At 40.5% G+C, this 22273-nt stretch overlaps 3 protein-coding genes across 6 annotated transcripts; 1 reads left to right on the top strand and 2 right to left on the bottom strand.

Annotated features, from left to right (window-relative positions):
* Nucleotides 1-1772: 1772 nt before the first annotated feature.
* mettl21cb (methyltransferase 21C, AARS1 lysine b) lies at nt 1773-4217 on the top strand. Its single transcript, XM_026144713.2, has 4 exons — nt 1773-2017; nt 2155-2318; nt 2392-2509; nt 3578-4217. Exons 1-4 carry the CDS (start codon nt 1909-1911, stop codon nt 3973-3975), a joined length of 789 nt encoding a protein of 262 aa, XP_026000498.2. The 5' UTR covers nt 1773-1908; the 3' UTR covers nt 3976-4217.
* Nucleotides 4218-4532: 315 nt separating this feature from the next.
* LOC113007780 (rhodopsin kinase GRK1-like) lies at nt 4533-8600 on the bottom strand. Its single transcript, XM_026144709.2, has 7 exons — nt 7757-8600; nt 6632-6759; nt 5989-6146; nt 5828-5911; nt 5582-5706; nt 5290-5491; nt 4533-5185 (listed from the first exon to the last, which is right to left on the bottom strand). The coding sequence occupies exons 1-7, from the start codon at nt 8453-8455 to the stop codon at nt 4896-4898; spliced, it is 1686 nt and encodes a 561-aa protein (XP_026000494.1). The 5' UTR covers nt 8456-8600; the 3' UTR covers nt 4533-4895.
* Nucleotides 8601-10998: 2398 nt separating this feature from the next.
* tfdp1a (transcription factor Dp-1, a) lies at nt 10999-19522 on the bottom strand. Of its 4 annotated transcripts, none has more exons than XM_026144710.2 (12): nt 19383-19522; nt 17314-17398; nt 16826-16892; nt 16524-16645; nt 15485-15606; nt 15110-15275; nt 14835-14981; nt 14693-14761; nt 14155-14306; nt 13014-13180; nt 12233-12311; nt 10999-12157 (listed from the first exon to the last, which is right to left on the bottom strand). In XM_026144710.2, exons 2-12 carry the CDS (start codon nt 17323-17325, stop codon nt 12019-12021), a joined length of 1242 nt encoding a protein of 413 aa, XP_026000495.1. In that variant the 5' UTR covers nt 17326-17398; nt 19383-19522; the 3' UTR covers nt 10999-12018. The 4 variants fall into 4 exon arrangements, with proteins under 4 accessions (XP_026000495.1, XP_080147175.1, XP_026000496.1 ...); XM_080291049.1 differs by lacking the exon at nt 19383-19522 and adding an exon at nt 18156-18262; XM_026144711.2 differs by lacking the exon at nt 19383-19522 and adding an exon at nt 18203-18255.
* Nucleotides 19523-22273: the final 2751 nt, after the last annotated feature.

Raw genomic sequence — 22273 nt, 5'->3', positions numbered from 1 at the left:
GACTGTGCATTTACAAAACTTCACAGGTGTGTAGTAGGAACCAAAAGATGACTAGTGAGTGTTTACACACTGACTGACTGATGGAGAAGCAACGGAAAGAAGAAACCGGGCTTCTCAACAATAAAGTTACTGTAAAAGAGAGCAAAATGATGCGATTGACAAAAACTTAATCTGCCAAATGCAGTTGGTTGGTCCCCCCCTTTTCAGCAGGTTTTCAGTCATCTAGATCATGGTGGTCTTAAGAGCTTGAAAACAGAAGACAATCCATGAGAGGTGAAATGTCCTAAAGAAGTCCAGTTACCAGTGTTACCAGTGTTTCTGTGACAATTTTTGCCATTCATCCAGAAAATTATTGGTGAGGTTAGATACCTGTGCTGGACGAGAGGACCTGGCTCTCTCTGCTCATCCCGAAAGTGTTTGATGGGACTGAGGTCAGAGCTCTTCGTGGGCCAGTCAAGTTCTTTCACACCAGGCTCCTCCAACCATGCCTTGCTTTTTGAAGGGGATTTCCCAAACTGAGAATTGTCCGAAATGCTCTGATAAGCTGAAACATTAACATCATCCCCCCCACTGACAACTTTTGGTTCTTTATTTTGCAATATACAGTATATATATTCTGGATAGTCCTGTAAGATTAGTGATTAATTAGAAAAACAGCCCCATAGCCTTATCCCTCCTCCACAAAACCACAGTTTAGTTCATCTGGGATTCATTAAACCAAGACTGATCCACTGAACTTCTAGACAGAGGATCTGACAGTCCACAGAGCATGTTTCCACTGCTCCAGAGTCCACAGGCTGCATGCTATACATTGGTGGTGATTTAAGGCTTGAATGCACCTGAAGTTTCCAGCTCACCAAGTTTGTGGTGACGTTAATGCCAGAGGAGTGTTAGGAAGAAATTTCACAAACTGACATGTAGCGTTTGTCACTAAGTGCTCGACTATTTTGAGCTCACGAACTCACTCACTACTGCTAACCATATAAGTAATGTTAAGACTGGACACTGAGACTGGATCTATACTTTGAGCACATTAGAAATTAACCTAATCTTTGGACATGCCAGGTTGCACCCACTCTGCAAAGCCTCATACAGTTTGGCTGAGAGCCCTGTCATGATTGATATGAATATGCAAATTGGGCTCACTGTGAAAACATTTTGTTTTCAAATATTTACATGTCCCCATAGCTTTACCTGTAACCTACCTAAAGACAGATGTGTGATGCATTAATGATGACAGGAGAGAATAAACAAGTAGCTCACTGCAGTAAATCTTAGTGCTGAAACAGGATAACAGGATGCAATTCTATAAAAGCGTATATAATAAAGTCTACTGGGAGGGGGAAACTATGTTAGCAGACCCCAGCTTTACTCAGGGGTGTGTCACAGACGATGCTCTGTGTATAAACTCAGAGCACACAGAGGCAAGTGCAGACACACAACAAGAAAACACACGGGGCATACTTCCTACTGGTAGGTTTCACATCTTCTTGCAAACTATTTCTATTTTATTAAGAATATATTTCGTTTGAAAATTCTTAAAATGACGCTAATTATTTTATAAAATTGTATAAATGTAACTTTAGTCTTTGCACTGGAATTTATCTGAGTGTGCTTTTCATCTGAGGTAAACACAGTGTGCTCTGTATCCATGACTGTGGCTTGTTGACCTCAGGATTTAACCAGCTGTGTTTCTGGGCTCCAGTTCGCAGTCCAGTGGCAGCCAAAGAGACTAGCGGACTAAATCCAGTCCACTCTGAATCCATTCCAACTTTTACTGAGATTCAAATGAACAATCGTTACATAAAGGGGCCTTTTTTAAAAAATAATAATAATAATAATAATTTTGTTTTGGGTTTTTTTCTTTTTCTTCTTTTTCTTGACCCATGATGGGAACTTTAATTTAAGATGCTTATGGAGAGATCATCTGCACTCAGCCAGCCAGTAAGACAAAAGCCTCCTGGAAAGAAAAGGGAAGATGATAAGGAGGTGGAGGAGGAGGGAACTGCTATTAAAGGTATATTCAAACTGTATCTCTTATGTACAAGTCTAGTTTTTGCATGTCAGGCAAGTATAATTCGTTTTTTTTTTTAACTGAACTTTGCTAATTTGTTAGTATAACCTGTCTCTTCATGTCACGCTCTGCTCATGCAGTACTGACAGACCAGAGGGTGATGGCAAAAGAGGCTCTGAGCAGGAGGAACCTCTGGGAGCCGAGTGTTTATTACGCTCGGGGAAACGAGTCTTTTCATTTTGCCGGTCATGACATCAGCATCCGAGAGTCCATGGATACGTACGGTGCTCTGATCTGGCCTGGGGTAAGGGGCTGCCGTGGGCATTGGCTCGTTTTGAAAATGTGTTGCAAATGTGACAAGAATTTTATTTTTGTAGGCAATAGCTTTGTGCCAGTTCTTGGAGAACAACCAGCAACAAGTGAACCTGATGGACAAAGCAGTACTTGAGATTGGAGCTGGGACTGGCTTAGCTTCTATTGTAGCAAGTCTGCTTGGTAAGTGCATTTTGATAATGCAGTTGTGCATGTGCTGCATGTATGAAACTTTACCTTTAATCTTTTAGATTTGATGTTGGGAACACATTCATTTAAGAATAAATGATGCATCCTAATAAACTGGCAATACACTAGTTTATATTTGTTACTTAGGACCAGTGTTGGTCAAGTTACTTAAAAAAAAGTAATCGTAACTAATTACTGATTACTTCCCCCCAAAAAGTAATCCCGTTACTTTACTGATTACTTATTTTCAAAAGTAATTATTTACAAGTTACGCGTTACTGCCCATCTCTGCTTAGGACTTAGTTAAGTGGTGATATTCTTGGCTTTAAGACAAAGAAAAATCCATAAAGGGTTAATTCCCACTCGCGCATAATGTGTGCACTGAATATTTCATATTTCTGCTTTTATGCAAAAGTTACATTTCAGCTTGGTGATGGAACTCGCGGGAAAAGTCATGACGCAACTAAAAACACTGGAATTCATTGTTAAAGCACAACGACCATCCTCCCACATAGTTCTCCTGTACTGCATACAACAGAGGGGTTGTAACTTAGATATATTATGGATACAGCGATCACTGGATTGATGCTGTTATCCATAAGCCTCTCCATTAAGCCCAGAGTGGAAACAAAGGTTTCATTTATTCCCAATAAAATAAAATGATTGAATTTAAAGTAAAAAACTTGGAAAAAATAAATAAATAAAACAAAAACGATGCAACTTCAGCTTGCTCACCAAAATTCCTTACAATTAGAGTAAATCATTTTGCTACTGGTTCAGCAGAAACTATAATTAGTGAAAAACTCAAAGCAGCCTGTAAGTTTATATTTAGTTTAGTTTTTTGTTATCCACAAGTTAAGAATTGTTGCTTTTATTTAAAAAAATATATTTACCAAATTGAGAAAATAACTTGAAGTTTTGACTGCCAGTTAGGAATAGTTTTCTTTTTTTTAGAGGGGGAAACAAGCTTCCATAACAAAATGCACAATAATTACAAAATTTAAAAAAATAATTATGTTTTGATGTCTCTGTTGTTTTGCGTTTCAACCCACTTTTTGCCAGGTGCTTGGGTGACAGCAACAGATCTGCCAGACATATTATCTAACCTGACCTTCAACCTGCTGCGAAACACCAGGGGCCGCTGCCGCTACACCCCTCAAGTGGTTGCTCTCTCCTGGGGTCAGGACCTGGATCGAGACTTCCCCTATGCATCATACCACTACGACTTCGTGCTCGCAGCTGATGTGGTCTATCACCACGACTGCCTTGAAGAACTGTTGAAAACTATGCGTCACTTTTGCCCACCAGGAAGTCAAACAACGCTGCTGTGGGCCAACAAGATCCGGTTCCAGTCAGACCTGAGGTTCACAGAGTGCTTTAAGAGCCATTTTAACACCACGTTGCTGACCGAGCTGCCGCAGCAGGAGATCAGGATTTATAAAGCCATGGCAAAGGAGTGACAAGGAGGCTTTAGGAGTGGGAGCTTCCAGTGATGTCAAAGGTTATGAAATATTCCACGCCTGGTTCTGATCTGTGCTTACATTCCTGGACAGTGCTATAACCATCATTAAGCAGAAATGAAGTTCCTGACTCAAGTTTCAATAAGCTATTTTATTTGCCAGATTTGGGGTGTTTTGTCCCAAATATTTGATATTTCAACTTCAGTCCGACAGTTCTTGAAAATAAATAATTTTACCGTAAACATTCATCCTATACTCATATTTGTCTCACACTATCTAGACTACATAAACTTATCAAAGTGACTCTGCGCTGGAATAGTCATAAAACCATCGAAAGTCATCAAAACCCGTGAAATAAACCCCTTAAGAAAAAGAGTTCCACAGGCACGAGACTTTGCATCTCTGATGTGTTAGCATTTAGTATGTATTAAACACTAAGAAAAAAAGACACCTTCTATTAAGTGGCATGAACCCTACAGGAGCAGATACGCAGCTCTTACATGGTCAACATGTAACTGTCACTTAGCACCAAAGATAACACATCACTAAACCCTGGCTCCAAAATGGGATTTTTTTTTAATGCATTTTAAATCTAAAAGCTTTACAATAATTCATCACATATACATATAAAGAGAAGTAAGTGAGCAGGTTGATGGTGAAAGGAGATGAGGGGCAGAAGACTGAAGGGACAATAGATGACAGATGTCAGCAATTTGGAATTTTTCAACACCTAAATCTATGATCAAGTTCATTTCAGGCTGGAAGTCCACCTCCAGTCTATTCTTGCTGTTCCCATGTCGACATAAACTTTTTCAGTGTGCGATCACAAAGTTCAGAACCGACTGGTGTCTCTCATGGTGTCTTCATGCCGCATGCTCTAAAGAAACGAAAGTCTGTGCAGTTCACGCGTGTTAGTGACTCTAAGATAAGCAACACGTCGATGACTTTGGCTGCTCTAGTATGGACTCCCTGCGGAGATCGTTGGGGATGGTGCCTTCAGGGCCCCAAACGTTGAGCTCTCCGTAAATTCCCATCTCGATCATCTCCTCTTGCCAAGGAATGGAGATGTTGCCCGTGGAGAACTCGTCAAAAAAGTTCTTATCAGGATCTTCCAATGCCACCCCCTTCACAGAGGAGAATGCCCCGACGTCATCCAGACTTTTAGCATACACCACTTTGGGGTCAGGGACAAAAGGAGGAGGTAGAATTCCTGAAATAAAGTGACAAATTTGAATTAAGAACCACATTAAATGGTTAGTGGCTTCAAACTTTTTCCTAAATCAAAAAGATCTTGAGCAAATATCGAAAGGTTACCTGCGTTCAGTTTCCTCCAGTTAATGCCGCTGAAAAATGGATGTGCTCTGATTTCGTCACAGCATCCATTCTTAAAACCCATCCTCTGATCCACCTCCTTGGCCAGCAGCCCATCACACAACGACTTTGCGTGCTCACTAAAGCTGTCAGTGTAGGTCACCACCCGAGTTAGCATACGCTCTTTCATCTCCTCACGTTCCACCTGAGAAGAAGATCAACAGCTTCTAAACCTCTTCTTTCCTCTGTCTGCTTTCTTTGCACAGAAAGTACCACCTGCAGTTTAGACTCTCACCTTCTCTCCTCTGTTTCTGAACGGATTCTTAGCAGCCACGAACTCATATAAAGTCACTCCAAGAGTGAAGTAGTCAACGGAGGAGTCGTACTTTTCTCCCTTTAGCATCTCTGGTGCCATGTAACCTGCAAAAAATAAAAATAAAAACAACGACAAGATGAGCTACAATTAAAAATTAAACCTGCAAGATTACCCTTAAACGTGAACCTGCATACAGATTTCTCAGTGGGTGCAGATGAGACCCACCTGGAGTCCCAGCATAGCCTTTTGTCATGGTTTTGCCTTCTTTTAGTTGCACAGCAAGACCCAAGTCAGATATACGTACATTCCCTGTTGTGATTTAAAAAAACATATATTATTAGCTCATAATCATATTATTCTCCAAAAATGTGATTATAATGTATTACCGTCATTATCAAGCAGCACATTTTCTGGTTTGAGATCTCGGTAGATGATTCTTTTCTGGTGGAGGTGCTCCAAGCCCTGGATGATCTGGGCAATGTAAAAACAGGCTCGAGGCTCATCAAACCCTGGGTTGTTTTCATCCACCAGGTAAACATGGTACCTACAGGGAACAGATAAGCCAAGGCTAATTATTAAAGGCCTTCAATATGCACACATTTGCAGTGTTTTACATCTTAAGCATGCCCATACGCTGCTGGTTCTACGTGTGCAGACTGTAAGCATTAAAATTTGATTTTCTAGGATTAAAGGATGTTTGCTTTAAATAAGAAAAAAAAATCTATTGTCTTGCTTTCTAAGTAATCTGAGCTAAAAAGGCAAATACTTTATATTTTAGCTGAAATTGTGCATAATCTGACTCTGCACTTGTTACACTAAGTCTGCAGATGAACACTGACACATCTGGGTGAATGTCATTTCCAGCACATTACAGCGGACTTCAACATCTCTGTAATAACCTTTGCTTCGCTGGCAAAGGAGATACTTAAAGATTATAGAAGTTTAGGCTGCAACTAAAGCAACAACATGCTAATAAGGGTTAAGGGGTGTGTGCTACAGCCAGATGTTCATGCTTCAAAACAAAGTTACTTGAGATCTCCTCCATTCATGATGGTCATGACCAGACAAAGCTCCTCCTTTGTCTGAAAGGCGTATGCCAGCGACACAATGAAGCGACTGTGAACCTTCTCAAGAATACATTTCTCCACCAACGCCCCCTACAGGAAACAAATAGGAAAGACAACTTTGAAAAATGCTCACATGCCATCTTTTAAATTAAGAATAACAATGTGAAACTAAATGGATGTTTCGTTGCTCAGGTTGAACCAAACTGTAATGTTTGTCTCATTGTGTGTGCCATTTGGAGGAGAGGTTCAGGTATACACTTCAGAGAATGACCTCGGACAAGTCAAGGGCAAAATGCAACAGCGCCAAGGAGTTCCCTTCAGAAGAGCTTTTCCATAAAGCTCCCAGTAATCACTCTATCCCTGTCTCAGTGTTTAATACTGCAGGCTAAAGCCAAATGAGACAGAGGCAGGGACAAAGATGATTAGCACCATTGCAGCCCTGCTCAGTGGAAGGCACTTACTCCAAAGTATAAATCCAAAGGATGCCACTCATTACACAGTGATAAAATAAATAACTGATACGGTCAAAACTAATTCTACTTTTAGGTTGTTATAAAATTTCTCCCTTAGAGCTTCCAATTTCCACATCTCATTACATGGAGAGAAAGCCATTTCATTTTTAAATATATTTATTACCATCCAGCTGAAACAGATATTATAAATCTGCAAAAGCTCATTAGGGTCTGAAGTATGTTTTGTTCGTTTTACCTTGTTTACTAGTAGTTTGCAGTAACTTTTACTTCAGATAATACAAAAAAAGAATGAACAGATGAATTATGCATGATTATGTCAGTGTGTTGTGTTAGTCGTGGCAGTTACTCGGGTAGTAGTTCAAATATCCCCAGATAGGAGCTGCATTATGAAAGCCATGTTATTATATAAATGTATGAATAATTATAATCCTGTTAGAGGAAATACTCTGCCTGATGAGATCTTCTACGTTGTTGATAAATGTTTTCTCACAAAGTATTTCGATGCTGTGATTTTGCCCTCATTTAAAATGGTTTTCTTCCACCACTGGGGGAGGCAAAAAGCCAAAGGCATGTTCAGTAAATGAGCATCGAGCAAATGACATTAATTCTCTCACCTCGTAGCCTTTCCTCTTCTTCAGCCTCTTCTTGTTGAGTTTCTTACAGGCGTACAGTTTTCCCGTGGCTTTCATCTGACAGGCAGACACCTCTCCAAACCCACCTTTCCCCAGCACACGGAAATCGAGGAACCAGTCTTCATCCATGGGCTGCATCTCCAGCCATTTCCACTGCAGGAACCTCTTCAGGTACATGCTCTCCAGGAAGAAAGTGTAGGGGGCCTCGCGCAGATAGTCCAAAGTCTTGGCCAGCGCTGCAGAGAACAAATCATCACCTACAGCCTCGAGGGATTCTTTCACCTTCGTTATGATGTCCTCACTGAGGAACGGGCAGAAGTGTTTGGCAGAGGGGTCCATGTAACGCTGAACTAACTTCGAAGCTTTTTTTGCCCTTTCAGAGTCCTCTGCCAGGTCATAGTCCTCGATGTCTTTCCACAAGCGACATGCCCCGTGATACTCTTTGTTTGCGTCCAAGAATTCCCTAAAGAGACGTTTGCCAATTGGCTGTTCAACACAGACTGAGTCAAAGGATAAATCTAGGGTGTCCTTCAGACCCTCGCACACAGTGATGTGGGGCAATTTGAGGCGAGAGTGGTACTTTTTATCCCGAGCTGCTGCTGCATTAGAGCCATCGATGCTTCCACGAGCATTGATGTAAGCAGAATTTGCTACCACGGTTGTGAGTCCTCCGATATCCATGTTGAGGGTAAGTGACTGTTAAGCAATGCAAAAAGAAGACATCGCAAAGAGAGAAAGGCGGTGAACGGTAAATGCTGCCAACTAACGCGCAGGGGTGAGGAAGAAAAAGAGGACAGGCTGAAGCAAGACTGAGAGAACAGGAGACAGATCACAGCAGAGTGGCAGAGGGAGCATGAGAGACAAACGGGAACTGGAGACTGAACTAGATCCCAGCACACTTTGAGCACTGTACCACCCTCTCTCTCACACACACACACACACACACACACACACACACACACACACACACCTGAGTCAACACCTTTCAGTAATCCATTAACACCCCAATGCCCCAGACAAAGTGTGCGAGCACATGCTGGAACAGAACAACACAAGCAGCATATATGCAGGATATCACCAGTCAACTGGCAAACCAGTTAGCAGTTCATACAGCCTATAAGCACCACTCTGCTTCACATTAAAGCTTCAGTTTGAATGAGGAATAATATTTGAGATAACCCAAAAGGCCTACCAAATGCTGAAATGCACTGGGATGTTTTTAACAGCCAATAGGGTTTGGCAGCATAGGGAAAAATATTAAAAGTTTCAAAATATTGCATTTAAAATGGAAAATATGGCTAAATACTAAATGTAAGGCCAAGAGAAGTCTTTGAGATCACTCCATTAGCCACGAGTCAGCAAAGAAACACTGTTTAAAGCAGGCCCTACATAAGGATGATCCTCAGAAGTGTCTTATTTAACTTTGAATGGCGATATATCTAGTTCAGGTTGCAAGAACAGTGTGTTCAGTCCCCCAGGTTCCATTATGGACGGAAGGAATTTGCTTTTTCTTGTTGTCGGCAATTTATGAGATCCTACCCAGAATGTACCTGTCTAATCCTGTCATTTTGTCATAAATCAAGCAGGTAAAGGCAACACGTTCAAGTATAGCACTTCTGGAAGCTGCTGCTGGAAACGGCAGCTTTCAAATTCTATATGTTCAAATGAGCCCTCAATGCAAATTAAACAGGCCACTCTTTGACAGCAAAAAAACAAAAACAACAACAACAACACAAAACGCACTAGTGAAAATGCTTTGTAAACAGAATAAAAATAGAGTGGGATGATCACAGGATCCTTTCCATGGTAAAGACAAACACCACCTATCCTGTCAAAGGAATGGTCCCTGTCTACCATAAAGAGCCCATGAAAGAACATACAGACTTGACCAAAACCATCTACAACAAGAACATCAAAGTAGCGCCTAATCTGGCTCACAATCCATTATGAATATGATCATGAGAACAGGTTAAAGACCCACTGGGTGACAGCTGTGCACAAGTAAAAACTAACTAGCACTGTAGGAGAAGTAGTGATTCTTGTGAACTGTGGATGGACAACTGACCCAAATCATACTGAGGAACAGCACTGTTGGACAGTTACAACAGCAGCCTGTAACAGAATGATGGGAGGGAGAAACAAAACAAAACAGGATGGACGAGGCGTGGGACAGAATATGAATCGAAGCATACTACATAATCCAAACACAACGGAGGCAGTGTAATGTATGGACATGCATGCTTCCACTGGAACTGGTTTCACGACTGTTTATTGATGATGTGACAAAACACAGAAGCAGCAAGATGAATTCTGAATCGTACAGAGCTTTACTGTCTTCAGCCAAACGCAGCAAAGCTTAAAACAGTGAATTAAACGTTAATGCAAGAGCAACCCAAATGTGTTTGGACAAAGGTAAAGTGGAAAGTTATGCAATGACAATGCCAAACCAACCAAATTAGGTAGAAAAACCCACGAACAAACAATCGAAGGAGGTTGGGCAAGACATCAAAAATGGCAAAACTCATTCTTTGTAATATCCATAGTTTTACAGATTTCAGTCATTTGTAATTTTTCTTTATTTTATTGGAAGTTGTCTAATTTCATTGGGGCCCATGTATAAAATTGGTGTAATTTTACAGTTTAATTAAATTTAAGCAAACTCCCTCCAACCACATCTGTGTGTTATTTTGTATTTTTTATGGTGGATTCCAGAGCCAAAATTAGATAAACTGTTAGTCTTCCAGGATTTCTGAATTAAAAGAACTCAACAGCTCTAAACAAGTCACAGGATCCGGTTTCTCAGAGAATTAACAGATGCTAAAATAAATGCTCCCCCCCCCAATATTCCAGTATCTGCAGTGTATCCACAGTTTTTGGCCAAATCTAATTAAAAACTGCTGACAGAAAGCAAACTAGCATAATGTAAGAACCAATCACACTGCAGCAGCATAATCATTGTCAGGCATCCTTTTCCCAAGTGTTAGGCATCCAAGCAGTGTATCCCTTGTGGTTTTCTTTTGACAAGCAGTCAACTTCTTTAAAAACCGAGCTAGTTTCCTTCCCCAGTTCTTTTAATAGACAGGGTTGAGACAACGACCCAGCTAGACGTTTCTAGCGCCTTCTGCTCACCTCTCATATTACTATTTAAGCAAACTTTGTTTCCAACCCAACAGACAGTCGACCTTACCCCAACCCCAGAAAAATCATGAATTGTGGATACAAACTTATTAAAACAATCTATATTTAATTTGCAAACTTATATTAGATTACAGAAAAAGGTATTTGGAAGAGTCAGTACACGTGTTGCTCAGTTTTAAAAGGGAGATCTTTGAAGGGTGTACATAAAGACCTATACAACCACACATTGTTACATCAATAATTTTTGTAGGTCTATCTTTACCACTGGCCTCTAAAGGAAACTATAAGCTACAATTGTTGTAGGATTCATATATGTAATTAACAAAGAAAGCTTATTTACCTAGGAGCCTGGGTTATGAAAGTCTTTACCTCGCTGCTGCCATTATTTTGTAAACACTACCAAGGCATTAACAGGGCGGTGATGGAGAATTCCTCAACTCTGGAATACAAATAAAACTAGCAAAGAAGATCAGGAAAGCAGCTGCCTACGGAACAGAAGGAAGCCAGCCCAAAAACAATCGGGAAACCATTTCAAATTGCTCAGAACACAAAACCAAAACAAAACAAACAAAGCATGACGAGATGTGATGGAGCCCCATACTGTGATGCAGTGGCATCTGTGTTAAGCCATTCCGAATCCATGGTGTTGCACTAACAACACATCTCACAGCAGACACTTTGGCCACCTTGGAACATTTTGATCATGTCTGCCATATGCAACTGCAGAAAAAAAAATTATAAGTCAAACGGGTACATTATACATTCTCCAACAGCAGTAGGCCTTAGAGTTGCTTTTTAGTGGGATGGCTTATTAAGAAGTGGATTAGACAAAGACTTCAGGTGGCAGGGACAAAGACTACAGTTCCCTTGGACGACACCTCCCACTGAGCTGTGGTGCAGGTGACTCAGGAGCAGAAAAAGGTGGGTGCAAACACCTCTGTTCTTTTAATTTTCATCGACACCCCTGAGAAAGCCAGACAGAAATACAGGTAAACAGGGCGGAGGGGAGAAAAGAAAAAAAAAAGCACACACGACAGTGGACTAAATTCCCACGGTGAGGGTGGTTTTGAAGACTGTGCTTGTTGGAGTGGCGAGGTGTAGGGAGGTTAGTCTTCATCGTCATTCTCATCGTACTCATCCTCATCGTCGTCATCCCCCATGTAAGACACTGGAGTCTCCACACGAGACCCGCTGTAGTGAGAATCGTTTGAACTGGACGCCATGGTGCCATCAGTGCAGCCATCACTGCATAAGAGGATGGGGAAATGTTAGAAAAAGCAGTGTGCACATTAGAGCTACATCACATTTAGCAACTCTTACCTGTTTGCAGGGTAACGGGCTCCATTAGCAGAGGAACCTCCAGTGATGTAGACGTTACTGATGGGACCTTTGGCCATTTCTGGATAAAGAGAAAATGAATTAGAATGAAGACCTTCGACTATTTGCAGACCTGAGTGGGGATAAGAGATATAGAACAAAGGGATTCAGAAAGCACAATCAGATTCTTGCCTACTTTAACTGCAGATGAAGACTAACCCTTTGAAGCAGTTTCTGTCTAAGCTTGTTTTTCTCACCTCTCACTCTAGACCGAGTTGACGAGTTTGTAAACGTGTAGCTGTTTTTCACTCATTTTCAGAAAATGCAGACCTGGTAGTTAGGTCAGATCATCATACCATAAGCCGCACTGGAGGTTTTTTTTTTTTTTTTTTTTTAATTTATTTTCTTTATAAAGTGTCCCAAGACCCTGCCCTCCAAAGCTGCGATCCCCAACCTTTTTTGCACCACAGGGGAAAAGACCCAGGGAAACAGAGTTAACGATAAAAATGATTAAAAAAAACAAAAACGATAGAAACTAATAAAAACTCTGAAAACCATAAGTTTCCCACCTGAGCCTCAACTCTTGCGCCCGGTACCAAATGACTCACGGACCGGTAGCGGTCCGTGGCCCAGGGGTTGGAGACCGCTGCTCCAAAGGGTCTTGGTCCAATTGTTTGGTCCCCATCCAAGTGTGATTACTGTGTTCACAACTGCACCAAGTACCAGGGGCGTAATTTCCAGGGGGGGTAGGGGGGCCGAACTCATAGGGATATTGGTCACTTACCTATAACATAAGGCTCTAGAGCTTTGGGCACCAGGCTACGTGCGATTTTCAGATCCTCTGGAGAACACTTTCCCACCTCCAAGCCGCAGGCCATGCCCATACGTTTTAGCACCTCGATGTCATCGTGGATCTCAAACATGCTGTCGAAGTTAAACAAATACTCGAACCTGAAGAGTGGAAAAATGGGAAAGGGTCAATTATCCAAACAAGTGTTCGTTCTAATTTTAAAGAAGATCATGGGTACCAAATCAAGGACAGAATACTGAATAGAATAGAACATGGGTCCCATTTTCAACACCTTTGGCTAAGAAGAAATTAGCCAAAGGTTCTTCAGTATTTTAGTTAGCCCGTTGAGGACAGCTACTAGTATTCCTTTCAAAATAAAGTTAATCTACAAAGTGGGGATTAGTTTAGATCAGGGGTGTCGAACTCCAGGCCTCAAGGGTCGGTGCCCTGCAGGTTTTAGATGAGTCCTTGATCCAACACAGCTGATTTAAATGACGAAATTACCTCCTCAGCATGTCTTGAAGTTCTCCAGAGGCTGGTAATGAACTAATCAGTTGATTTAGGTGTCCTGATCGAGGGTGATATCTAAAACCTGCAGGACATCGGCCCTTGAGACCTGGAGTTGGACACCCCTGGTTTAGTTGCATGTGGGAAGGCCTCATATTTACTTCTTCAAGTCAGCCACTAATCCTATACACACTGAAATGTTGAGTTAAAAATGAGGAGATTCTAGTTATTGTTATAATGCACATCTTGATACCACACTATAATGGCTTTGCACTGACAGAAGGCTTCCAAGCCTCTTTTAGCTTATTTGCCAAGAACCAGAACACAATTAACCTGCAATTATAGTTGAGTTTCCCACCTATGCAGCTCCAAGGTATTACATACAATCATGTCACATGGCTAGAAAAAATAAAGCAGCTTATGTGGCTGACGGGCTGTTGTCAAGTACATGTTGTTCCGCAACTATTTATTAAAGCCCTAATAAATACAGCCCGGTGAAGCACTACCAGCGCCTCGATGAAAATGTGAACACCTCCCCCACTTTTTGGATAATTTCTTCCCCCCCCCCCCCAGTTACAAATTATTCCAAGTGCCAGCATTTTAAATAACAGAGCTGATGATCACACACTTGTCATTGGAGATGCTGCAGTCAATGACAGTTTTCTTGCTGGTGTTGACAATAATGAAAGGAAGGTGGATGATGGAGTTGGGAGGTGGAGGTCGGTTTGCCTGCTGCTCTGTCTGCCTATTCCTCTGAACCAGGTTCTTAAAAGCTATTTGCTGTAAGACAAGATCAAAGACAAGTTAAAACTCAAACAGCTGCAAAGAACTAAGTGTAGCACTACAGCATTCTTGGATATATTTATGCTTTTTTTTTTTTTAATACTAATTTTTTCTTTTACATTGTAACAATTTTAAGTTGCCATTTTGCATGTGCTACTTGCATATATAGAGATTCAATGAGAAGAACTTCTGTTTATTACTGATTCATTATGATCCAGCATCACAAAAAGAGACAAAACGCAGACAAAAGCAATCTAAAGAGGCCAATCAGTTCGTGGGGTATTTATGAAGCGTCTTCTGCAGCCCTGATGCACAATTACCACTATAAAGACTATAATTGTAGCCCCCCTTTGATCACACAAGTACCAGCACTCAAATCCAACCTGCAGTATGAGCTCCTGAAGCTGTGATTGTTTCTGCTTAATCCTCTCCAGCCGCCTTTGTCTCTCCACCTACAGTTGAAATAAAAGCGTTTTAACACTGGTAACAAAAGCAGGAGTGACTGTCTTCGCTGTGCGTTTCTACCTCTAGGTTTTGGCACTCTTGCGCTGAGTTGGTGGGCAGACCAATCCACTTGATTTCTTTTTTCTCTTTAGAAATAATGTTCATGGCCATAAGCACGTTAAGTGCATCATAAACGCGTCGCCGAATGTTCTTCTGGTCATACACATGCTGAAATGAGAGAGAAAAAAAAGGACGCAATTCAAAACATTAAAAAATATATCTTAGAATTAAAATATCTTCATCAGGAGTAATCAGTCTGCATCACTGAAACAGTATCACACAGCGGCAGTGCTCACTGAGTCATTCGGTGACATGTGGTTGTCTGATGAGCTGAATTCTGCCACCAGTTCATCTGCCACTTCATTGTACGTGGTCACTCCTTTCTTCTGCACCTTCTCGCACACCTTCATGGAAAAATGCCTCAAGCCCTTCCCATTCTTTTCCCCTTTCTTCCCACGTTTTCTGCAAACATAAAAAAAAAAAACGAGCCCACGTCACTATGAACACAAACACACTGATGTGTGGCAATCTGGCATTCACTTTTTTTTTTTTTTATTATTGCTATGAATAGCTATCAGACTTGACCCATTCTAAAATGCTTAGCTTAATCTGGACAGAGCTCACCAATAATGTCCCAAGCTTAAAATCTTAAGGGCAATTTGAAGCCTTACCCTGATGACCAAGGAGAGGCATCGGCTGGTTGACTCTGTGTGAGGAACTGGGAACTGGGTGTGTGTGGACTGTTTACCAAAATGGTGTTCGATACGGTAGGCCTCTGGGGTGTTCCAATCACCTACAGGAAGACCACAGAGAAGAAAAAGAACACACACTGATAGTCATGCTTTTGTTGTCATCAACAATGAGTTTCTCCTCTAAAACCTCATGTACTCAAATCTTGACATGTAATATTTCTTCTAAAGCCTCACACTTAAATATTTTATGTTTAACTACAAGAACCAATTCACACTGAACATAAACTCAAGGTGGGACTCTGTTCACTCTCTTTAGGACGCGCATCTTCTGCTGATTTCTGTCATTTTGAGGATACCTTGCAGAAAGCTATAACTACCCTCAGTGCAATAAGGAATGATTTAAATACATTTGGCCTTGCATTAGATAGCTGACAGGTGAAGCAGTAAAGTTAAATGACAGTTATTTCATTTGACAGAATTTGACTTTGTAAGCAAAATATTTGGTTTGTCATGAAAATCATCATTGGCGATTGTTTGAATACAGCTTTAAGGGAGAAATAAGACATTTTTAGAATTTCAGTCATTTATGATGACTAATAAAAACCTGATGCTGAATTGGGCTGATGACAGTTAAAGACACAGCTTTAAAAAACTGCATCCCTAACAGCAATGTGAGGCATCTTGAAGACGGGTGATCTATTCCTTTAGTAAGGTGATATCTAAGCTGATTTCCGTTATGTATACATTCCTTGTACATAATGGGATGATGGGTGTAATCCTGCTGACTGTAGAGTTGATGAGCTTAGGATCAACTGCCTCCAGCTACCCTCTCCCCGGTCACCTCACAATGATAATGGAGGGGGCTTATACAACATTCATATAAAGCAGAGTAAAACCCTACAAAAATTCATCTAGCTAATATTTAGCAGAGCCAAAGCATTCTTTAAATTTGCTGAGGGTTTCTACGCCTTAAGAGAAAAGAAACCACATAATGCTGACTTAACAGGACCTCACTCACCATGTGTGGCACATTTTGCATGTGTGTAGCGACGTTCACATTGGATGGCCCAAGGGTTTTGGGTAGTAGCTGTTTGGCCACAGGGGCAGCTGTGGGCTGGACAGTAACCAAGGACAGGACACCTTATAGGAGACATGAGAAGATCATTAATGAGGGAAGCTTTTGAATGAAACACCATTGCCCCCTATTGTCCACCTACCAACAAACAGCTCTGCTGCCTCTTAAACTAGACTGTACATGTTGCTTAGAAAGCCCTGCATATCACATATGCACAATTTCTGTAAAATATACATAAAATATACCTTTACTAGGGCTCAGATTCTGATCGATGAAAACCTTTAGCTCTCCATTGGTTTCAATTAGACCAGCCTGTAAAAGAGAACAACTTAATATACTACAGAAACCAAAGAATTGAAGACGAGTCAAGTTAAACAAACTCCATACAGTAGAAGCTACTTTTGGCTGATGCCTTATTTACGAATGGTCACCGCAGCGAGTTGCACAAGTTTGATTTGTCACAGTTTTAACGCCGGATGCCCTTCCTGATTCAATGGAACTATGTCACCTTCCAGGACCTAACAGGGGATCTTTTGTAAGGCAAATGTATAAACCACTCCACTATGAAGTCACTAAACAAATCCCACAGTCTATTTAAAGAGAAAAAGAAAAGAAAACACTACAAGACTAAGTGCAGCCAGTAAACTGAAGGACCCAAATTAGCTACAGTACTTAAGTGACACCGCAGAAATAGCCTGATGTTTCTCATGAAACCATGTATATATTTACTTACATCTTTAGCCATGATCCCAAAGGACCGAAAAGAGGTATGCTTTAGGTTAAAAAGACTTTTCTTCTGCCAGTCACTATTCAGACCCCTGCAAACAGAAAGAGAACAAACTATTACTTAAATAATGACAAAATTGCAGTTTGACCCAAACATTATATTTCCCAATACTGTTTCCCAAGCTAAGCTGTGTTTCACTTTGTTTTGGAGAGGAAATTTAAACTTATTTCTGAAGTAAGGCCCATCTGGTCTGCTTGCTAAGAGCACATTGTAGAAAGCTAACTACATCACCAATGTTAGCGTCACTGTTTGTTTTATTATCCAAAATGCGCAGACATGTACGCTTCTCACACCAATCTCACGTGAACGAGCCACCGAGCAGTACTTTTAAGTGTTCTTTTTATGCAGGAAACCATATTAAGCCATCCCTTGATGCTCACAACTTTTACTACGCTAAGTGTGCACAAGGCCTACTTCAGGTACCGAGCACGTCCGGAGGAGAGGCACCGTCCAACTTCTGCTACAGGTCACGCAAACAAGCGAACTTTATCACAACAGCGCTAAACTGATAATGTGGCAACAGAGAAGGCACTATATGGCTCCAGGCACTGTGGCTGCATGATACTGTAACAGCGGTCATATTATATGTCGATTAGCACGAACAATCTTTTGTTGGACGCAGCTAGCTGCTAACAGCTAGCGGTAGACCCAGCTTGCTGGTCTTAGCTTACTAGTTAGCTCCTGCACGCTCTGAGACGATTCATGTAGAAATGTTGCGATTATTGGTTCCGTGCTGCAGATCCCAGCTACACTTCAGCATGGGTTAACACTTAAAATAGTGAACGTGCCTTTCGCACGATGAATGAGCTTCACTGTGGTGACTGTATGCGCTTACGAGTGCACTCTGTCTCCTCGACGGCTGTTGTTGTTGGCATTTGAGAATGGAGGAAGAGGAGGTCTAAATCCCCACTAAACAGGAAACAAACTAAGAAATGTCGAGATACTTTTTAACAATTATATAGTTCATTTGAAGTACGAAATAATGTATTCACATTGAGTATTTCACTTTTAAGCTTATTTTTTAATACAACAAGCCATGACAGGATTTGCATAACTTGCTGTGTGCTAGCTGTACAAAGAGTGATCGTTTCCAAGTCAAAGAGACTGAAAAAGTAAACAAAGTTTGCCATCGATGCCAGCAAGGTGGATTTTATCCAGACGATAAATTTTTTTGCCACAGTTAACCACAACTTCTAAAATACCAGTTGCAGGTAGCCGTATATACTCCGTGAGTTGATTGCGTTTTATTGTCAACCGCTGACCTCCTTTTGCCAGTGTAGTAACCAGTATCAAAACACATAGCTAACTAATGAATAACACGCTTTGTTGTCTGGAAGTTACATTTAAACCCTCGACTTATTAGTATTACCATTATTATTATTATTCCACGCATTTAATCGCGTAACCTTTCTTATTTGTTCTTAATAAAACACGAAGAGCCTTACGAATACTTTCCTGACGCTAAATTCACAGAAAGGTGGCCATTTTGAGGTGTCTAAAACTTAAATATTAGTTTTTATAAGGTTCGCTTCCAAACGAACTGTTGCATATGGATCCAATACAAGTACGTTACTGTAATCAGGTCGATTACAATCATCATGAACCGCAAAAACTAGCTTTGCTCTTCACTTCGTTACCGTCAGCTACATGCCGTAAGTTAGCGACTTGAAAGAGGATATATTAAATGCAATGCAAAAGGTACTTTACTTTATTATTAAAATGTTTATTTTAACACTGAGCTAGCTCGCGATTGCACTTCAAGAAGTAGGTGCTTCAGCGCTTTGTTAGCCCACTGACTAGCTAGTGGGTTAGCACAGAAGCTAAACCCCAGCTGTCATCGACAACCCCAGAATTAGCTACAAGTTTACCTCGACGGTTAGCTTTGTATTTATTGGCGGTAACATTTTTTTTCCTATATACTTAACAAACAATAGACGGTCATACAGATATTTAACGTCAGTGCTATCATATGCGTCAGCTGAGTGACAAGCTGCAGTTGAGTAGATGCTGCTTACCGGTGCACCTTACAGGTTAACAGATCGCTCGCTAGCCTTTCCTATCGACTTTCCGTTAGCCTTGCTACAGCAGCGTCTCTCACAATCTGATCTTGGCGGTGCCTCGCTTTAGTGGAGCTTGATTGGACAGCACGAATGAGACGAAAGCAAAGCGGTCAAAATAGTTCATGCCCACAACCTGGAGCTCTTTGGATTGGTGGATACCAGAGCCCTCGTGATACATGTAGCGCCGTCTGCTGCACAGGAGTGCGCCATAAAAAATGTGTTAATATGACAAGACGTGAAATAAGTAAGGGGTCAGAGTATCGAAGGTTTAACACAAAGTTAGTTAATCTCCAGGGATGCAAATCTGTTCAGTTAGGAAGCCATGAGTCATTGTGAAACAATTTCACCTGATTTGGTGCAAATAACAGTGATAGCAAGTGCACTGGAGAGGTCTTAACACTCACTTTTGTCACTGTTAGTGAGCCATCGTACAAATGCAGGAGATTTTCTTTGCCCCCACTCCACCCACACACACACACACACACACACACACACACACACACACACACACACACACACACACACATATGAATTTGAATACAATCCACTCACAAAGGACTACAACATACATTTGTAGTGTGAAGGTGGTTCAATTCCAAAATATCATTTAAATGCAAAATAGCTCTTGAGAACTATCAAAATAGCATTTTTTTTCTCTTGCCAAATTCTCAATAACTAATTTATAACAGTTAAAAATAGTTATAAATCCACTTTTTTTCTTGTTTTGATTTTGTTCATCATCAACTTATATTATATATTAAAGAAGAGTCATTACACACTGCAACCCTATGTGCAGCCTAAACAGTGAGTGACTTGACAAAAAATCAGTGACACGATTGAGCTGCGTGTTAACACCGTGGTTAGATGAAAGGTCAGTTCTCTGTGATATATTTTGTATTTTTCCAGTCTTTTCTGACTAGATTGTGTCATTCCAACCAATGCAAACCTTGATATTTATATTACCAAAATAGAAATTAATTTAAAAGTTTAATTCCTTTGTTTATATCTCTATATTTATTCTTGACTTTCACAGTCAACTATCAGCTTACATCCTTTTCTGAGAAAACTCTAATATCAGCACTGATTTGCAATCCTGTTACTGTACATATAAAACAAACATTTCAAACATGTTAAAAAATATATAAGATATTATATAAAGATAAACAACATTTCTGTGTAGTCCTGAGTATTTATTTGTCAGATGTATGACATAATCTACAAATAAAAGTAATACATCCGTTCAACCCCGTTATCTTGTGCAGGCCTGTTACTCTCATTTAACCCTGTTACCATACAATTTTTTTTAATAAAGTAGTCACAAATGTTTTTCTTCGCTCATAAGGGTTTAATCGTTTGCCTTTCTTTGCTTGAATTATCATATGAGTTGTGTATTTGTAACTCTTGAAAAGCTGGGCAAGGTAAACTTTCTCCATCCATAGATTCATCCATCCATCCATCCATCCATCCATCCATTCATTTTCTTATGTGTATCTGGCACCAGGTTGTGGGGGCAACAGCCTAAGCAAAACTCCCTTTCCCTAGTTACCTTTTCCACCTTTTCCGGGGGAACACCAAGGCCTTGGTGTTCTTTGCAGAATTGTTTTAATTCAGCGACGTTGGAGGGTTTCAGAGCATTAATGGCATGTTTAAGGTCATCACAAAGAATCTCAATCGGCTTTAAGCCCGGACTTTGACTAGGTCACTCCAAAAACGTTTTTGGATGTTGTCTTTTTTGTTTGTTTGGGGGGTGGATCGTTGTCCTGATGCATAAACCAATCCTCTGATATCATTTTTTTTTTTTTTTGAAATCCTGTATTAGTTTTATGTCAGATGTAATGGGACTCAAACATTCCAATAAGTGGAACTTTTGTCTCGTCAGTCCACAGAATATTTTCCAAAAAGTCTTAGGGATCATCAAGATGGGGTTTTTTTTGGCAAATGTGAGACTAGCCTTTGTGATCTTTTAGGTCAGCAGTTTTTTTCTCCTTGGAATTTTTCTGAATTAACTTTAGTAATTAGTTCTTCTTGAGGCTTCATTCCTACAAGACTGTGTGTTTTTCCTTCCCACTCTCACCAAGCACTTGCTCAAAGTGTGCACTTGCTTTGATTTTTGAGGTTTCTCTTTATTATTGTAGGGTCTTTACAATGTAAAGCACCTTGAGGTGATTGATGTTGAATGTTGAAGTTATGCAAATCTTACTGTTGAATCATAAACCTTAACTGAGACAAGTGAGGCCAGCAGTTCTTTAGAGGTTGTCCTGGGTTATTTTGTAACCTCCTAGATGAGTCGTTAATGCAGTCTTGGAGTAAATTTGGTAGGCCGGCTACTTCTGGGAAGGCTTGCCACTGTTCCAGGTTTTCTTCTTTTATGCATAATGGCTTTCACCATGGTTCATTGGAGTCCTAAAGCTCTAGAAATTACCTTGTAACCCCTTCCAGACTGATGGATGTCACTGAATTTGTTTCTTATCTGTTCTGGAGTTTCTTTAAATGGTTGCATGATGTTTTGATGTTTGAGGTCTTTTACCCTACTTTACTTTGTCACACAGGTTTTATTTACGTGATTTCTTGATTCAATAGGTCTGGGATGCGACTTGTATTAAAAATATTTAAACTTTACTATTCCAAAGCTAGTTATCTTATTCAGTAAACACTGTAAGCATAACCCAATACATTTCCAAAGCACTACAAACAATACTTTAGATTTTTTTCTTGCTAATATAGCCATATTCATTAATGGTTGCTATCAAAATAGGTCTTTTTCACAATAACCACTTTGACATCTCATACCACAATAAGCATGTAAGTGTTAAACTCAATTATAACCCTGTTATATTCAGTCTATC

The sequence above is a fragment of the Astatotilapia calliptera genome, chromosome 16, assembly GCF_964374335.1.
Source record: "Astatotilapia calliptera chromosome 16, fAstCal68.1, whole genome shotgun sequence".
Lineage (NCBI taxonomy): Eukaryota > Metazoa > Chordata > Actinopteri > Cichliformes > Cichlidae > Astatotilapia > Astatotilapia calliptera.
Note: the sequence above shows the minus strand (reverse complement) of the source record. Positions and strands in the feature narration are given on the sequence as shown.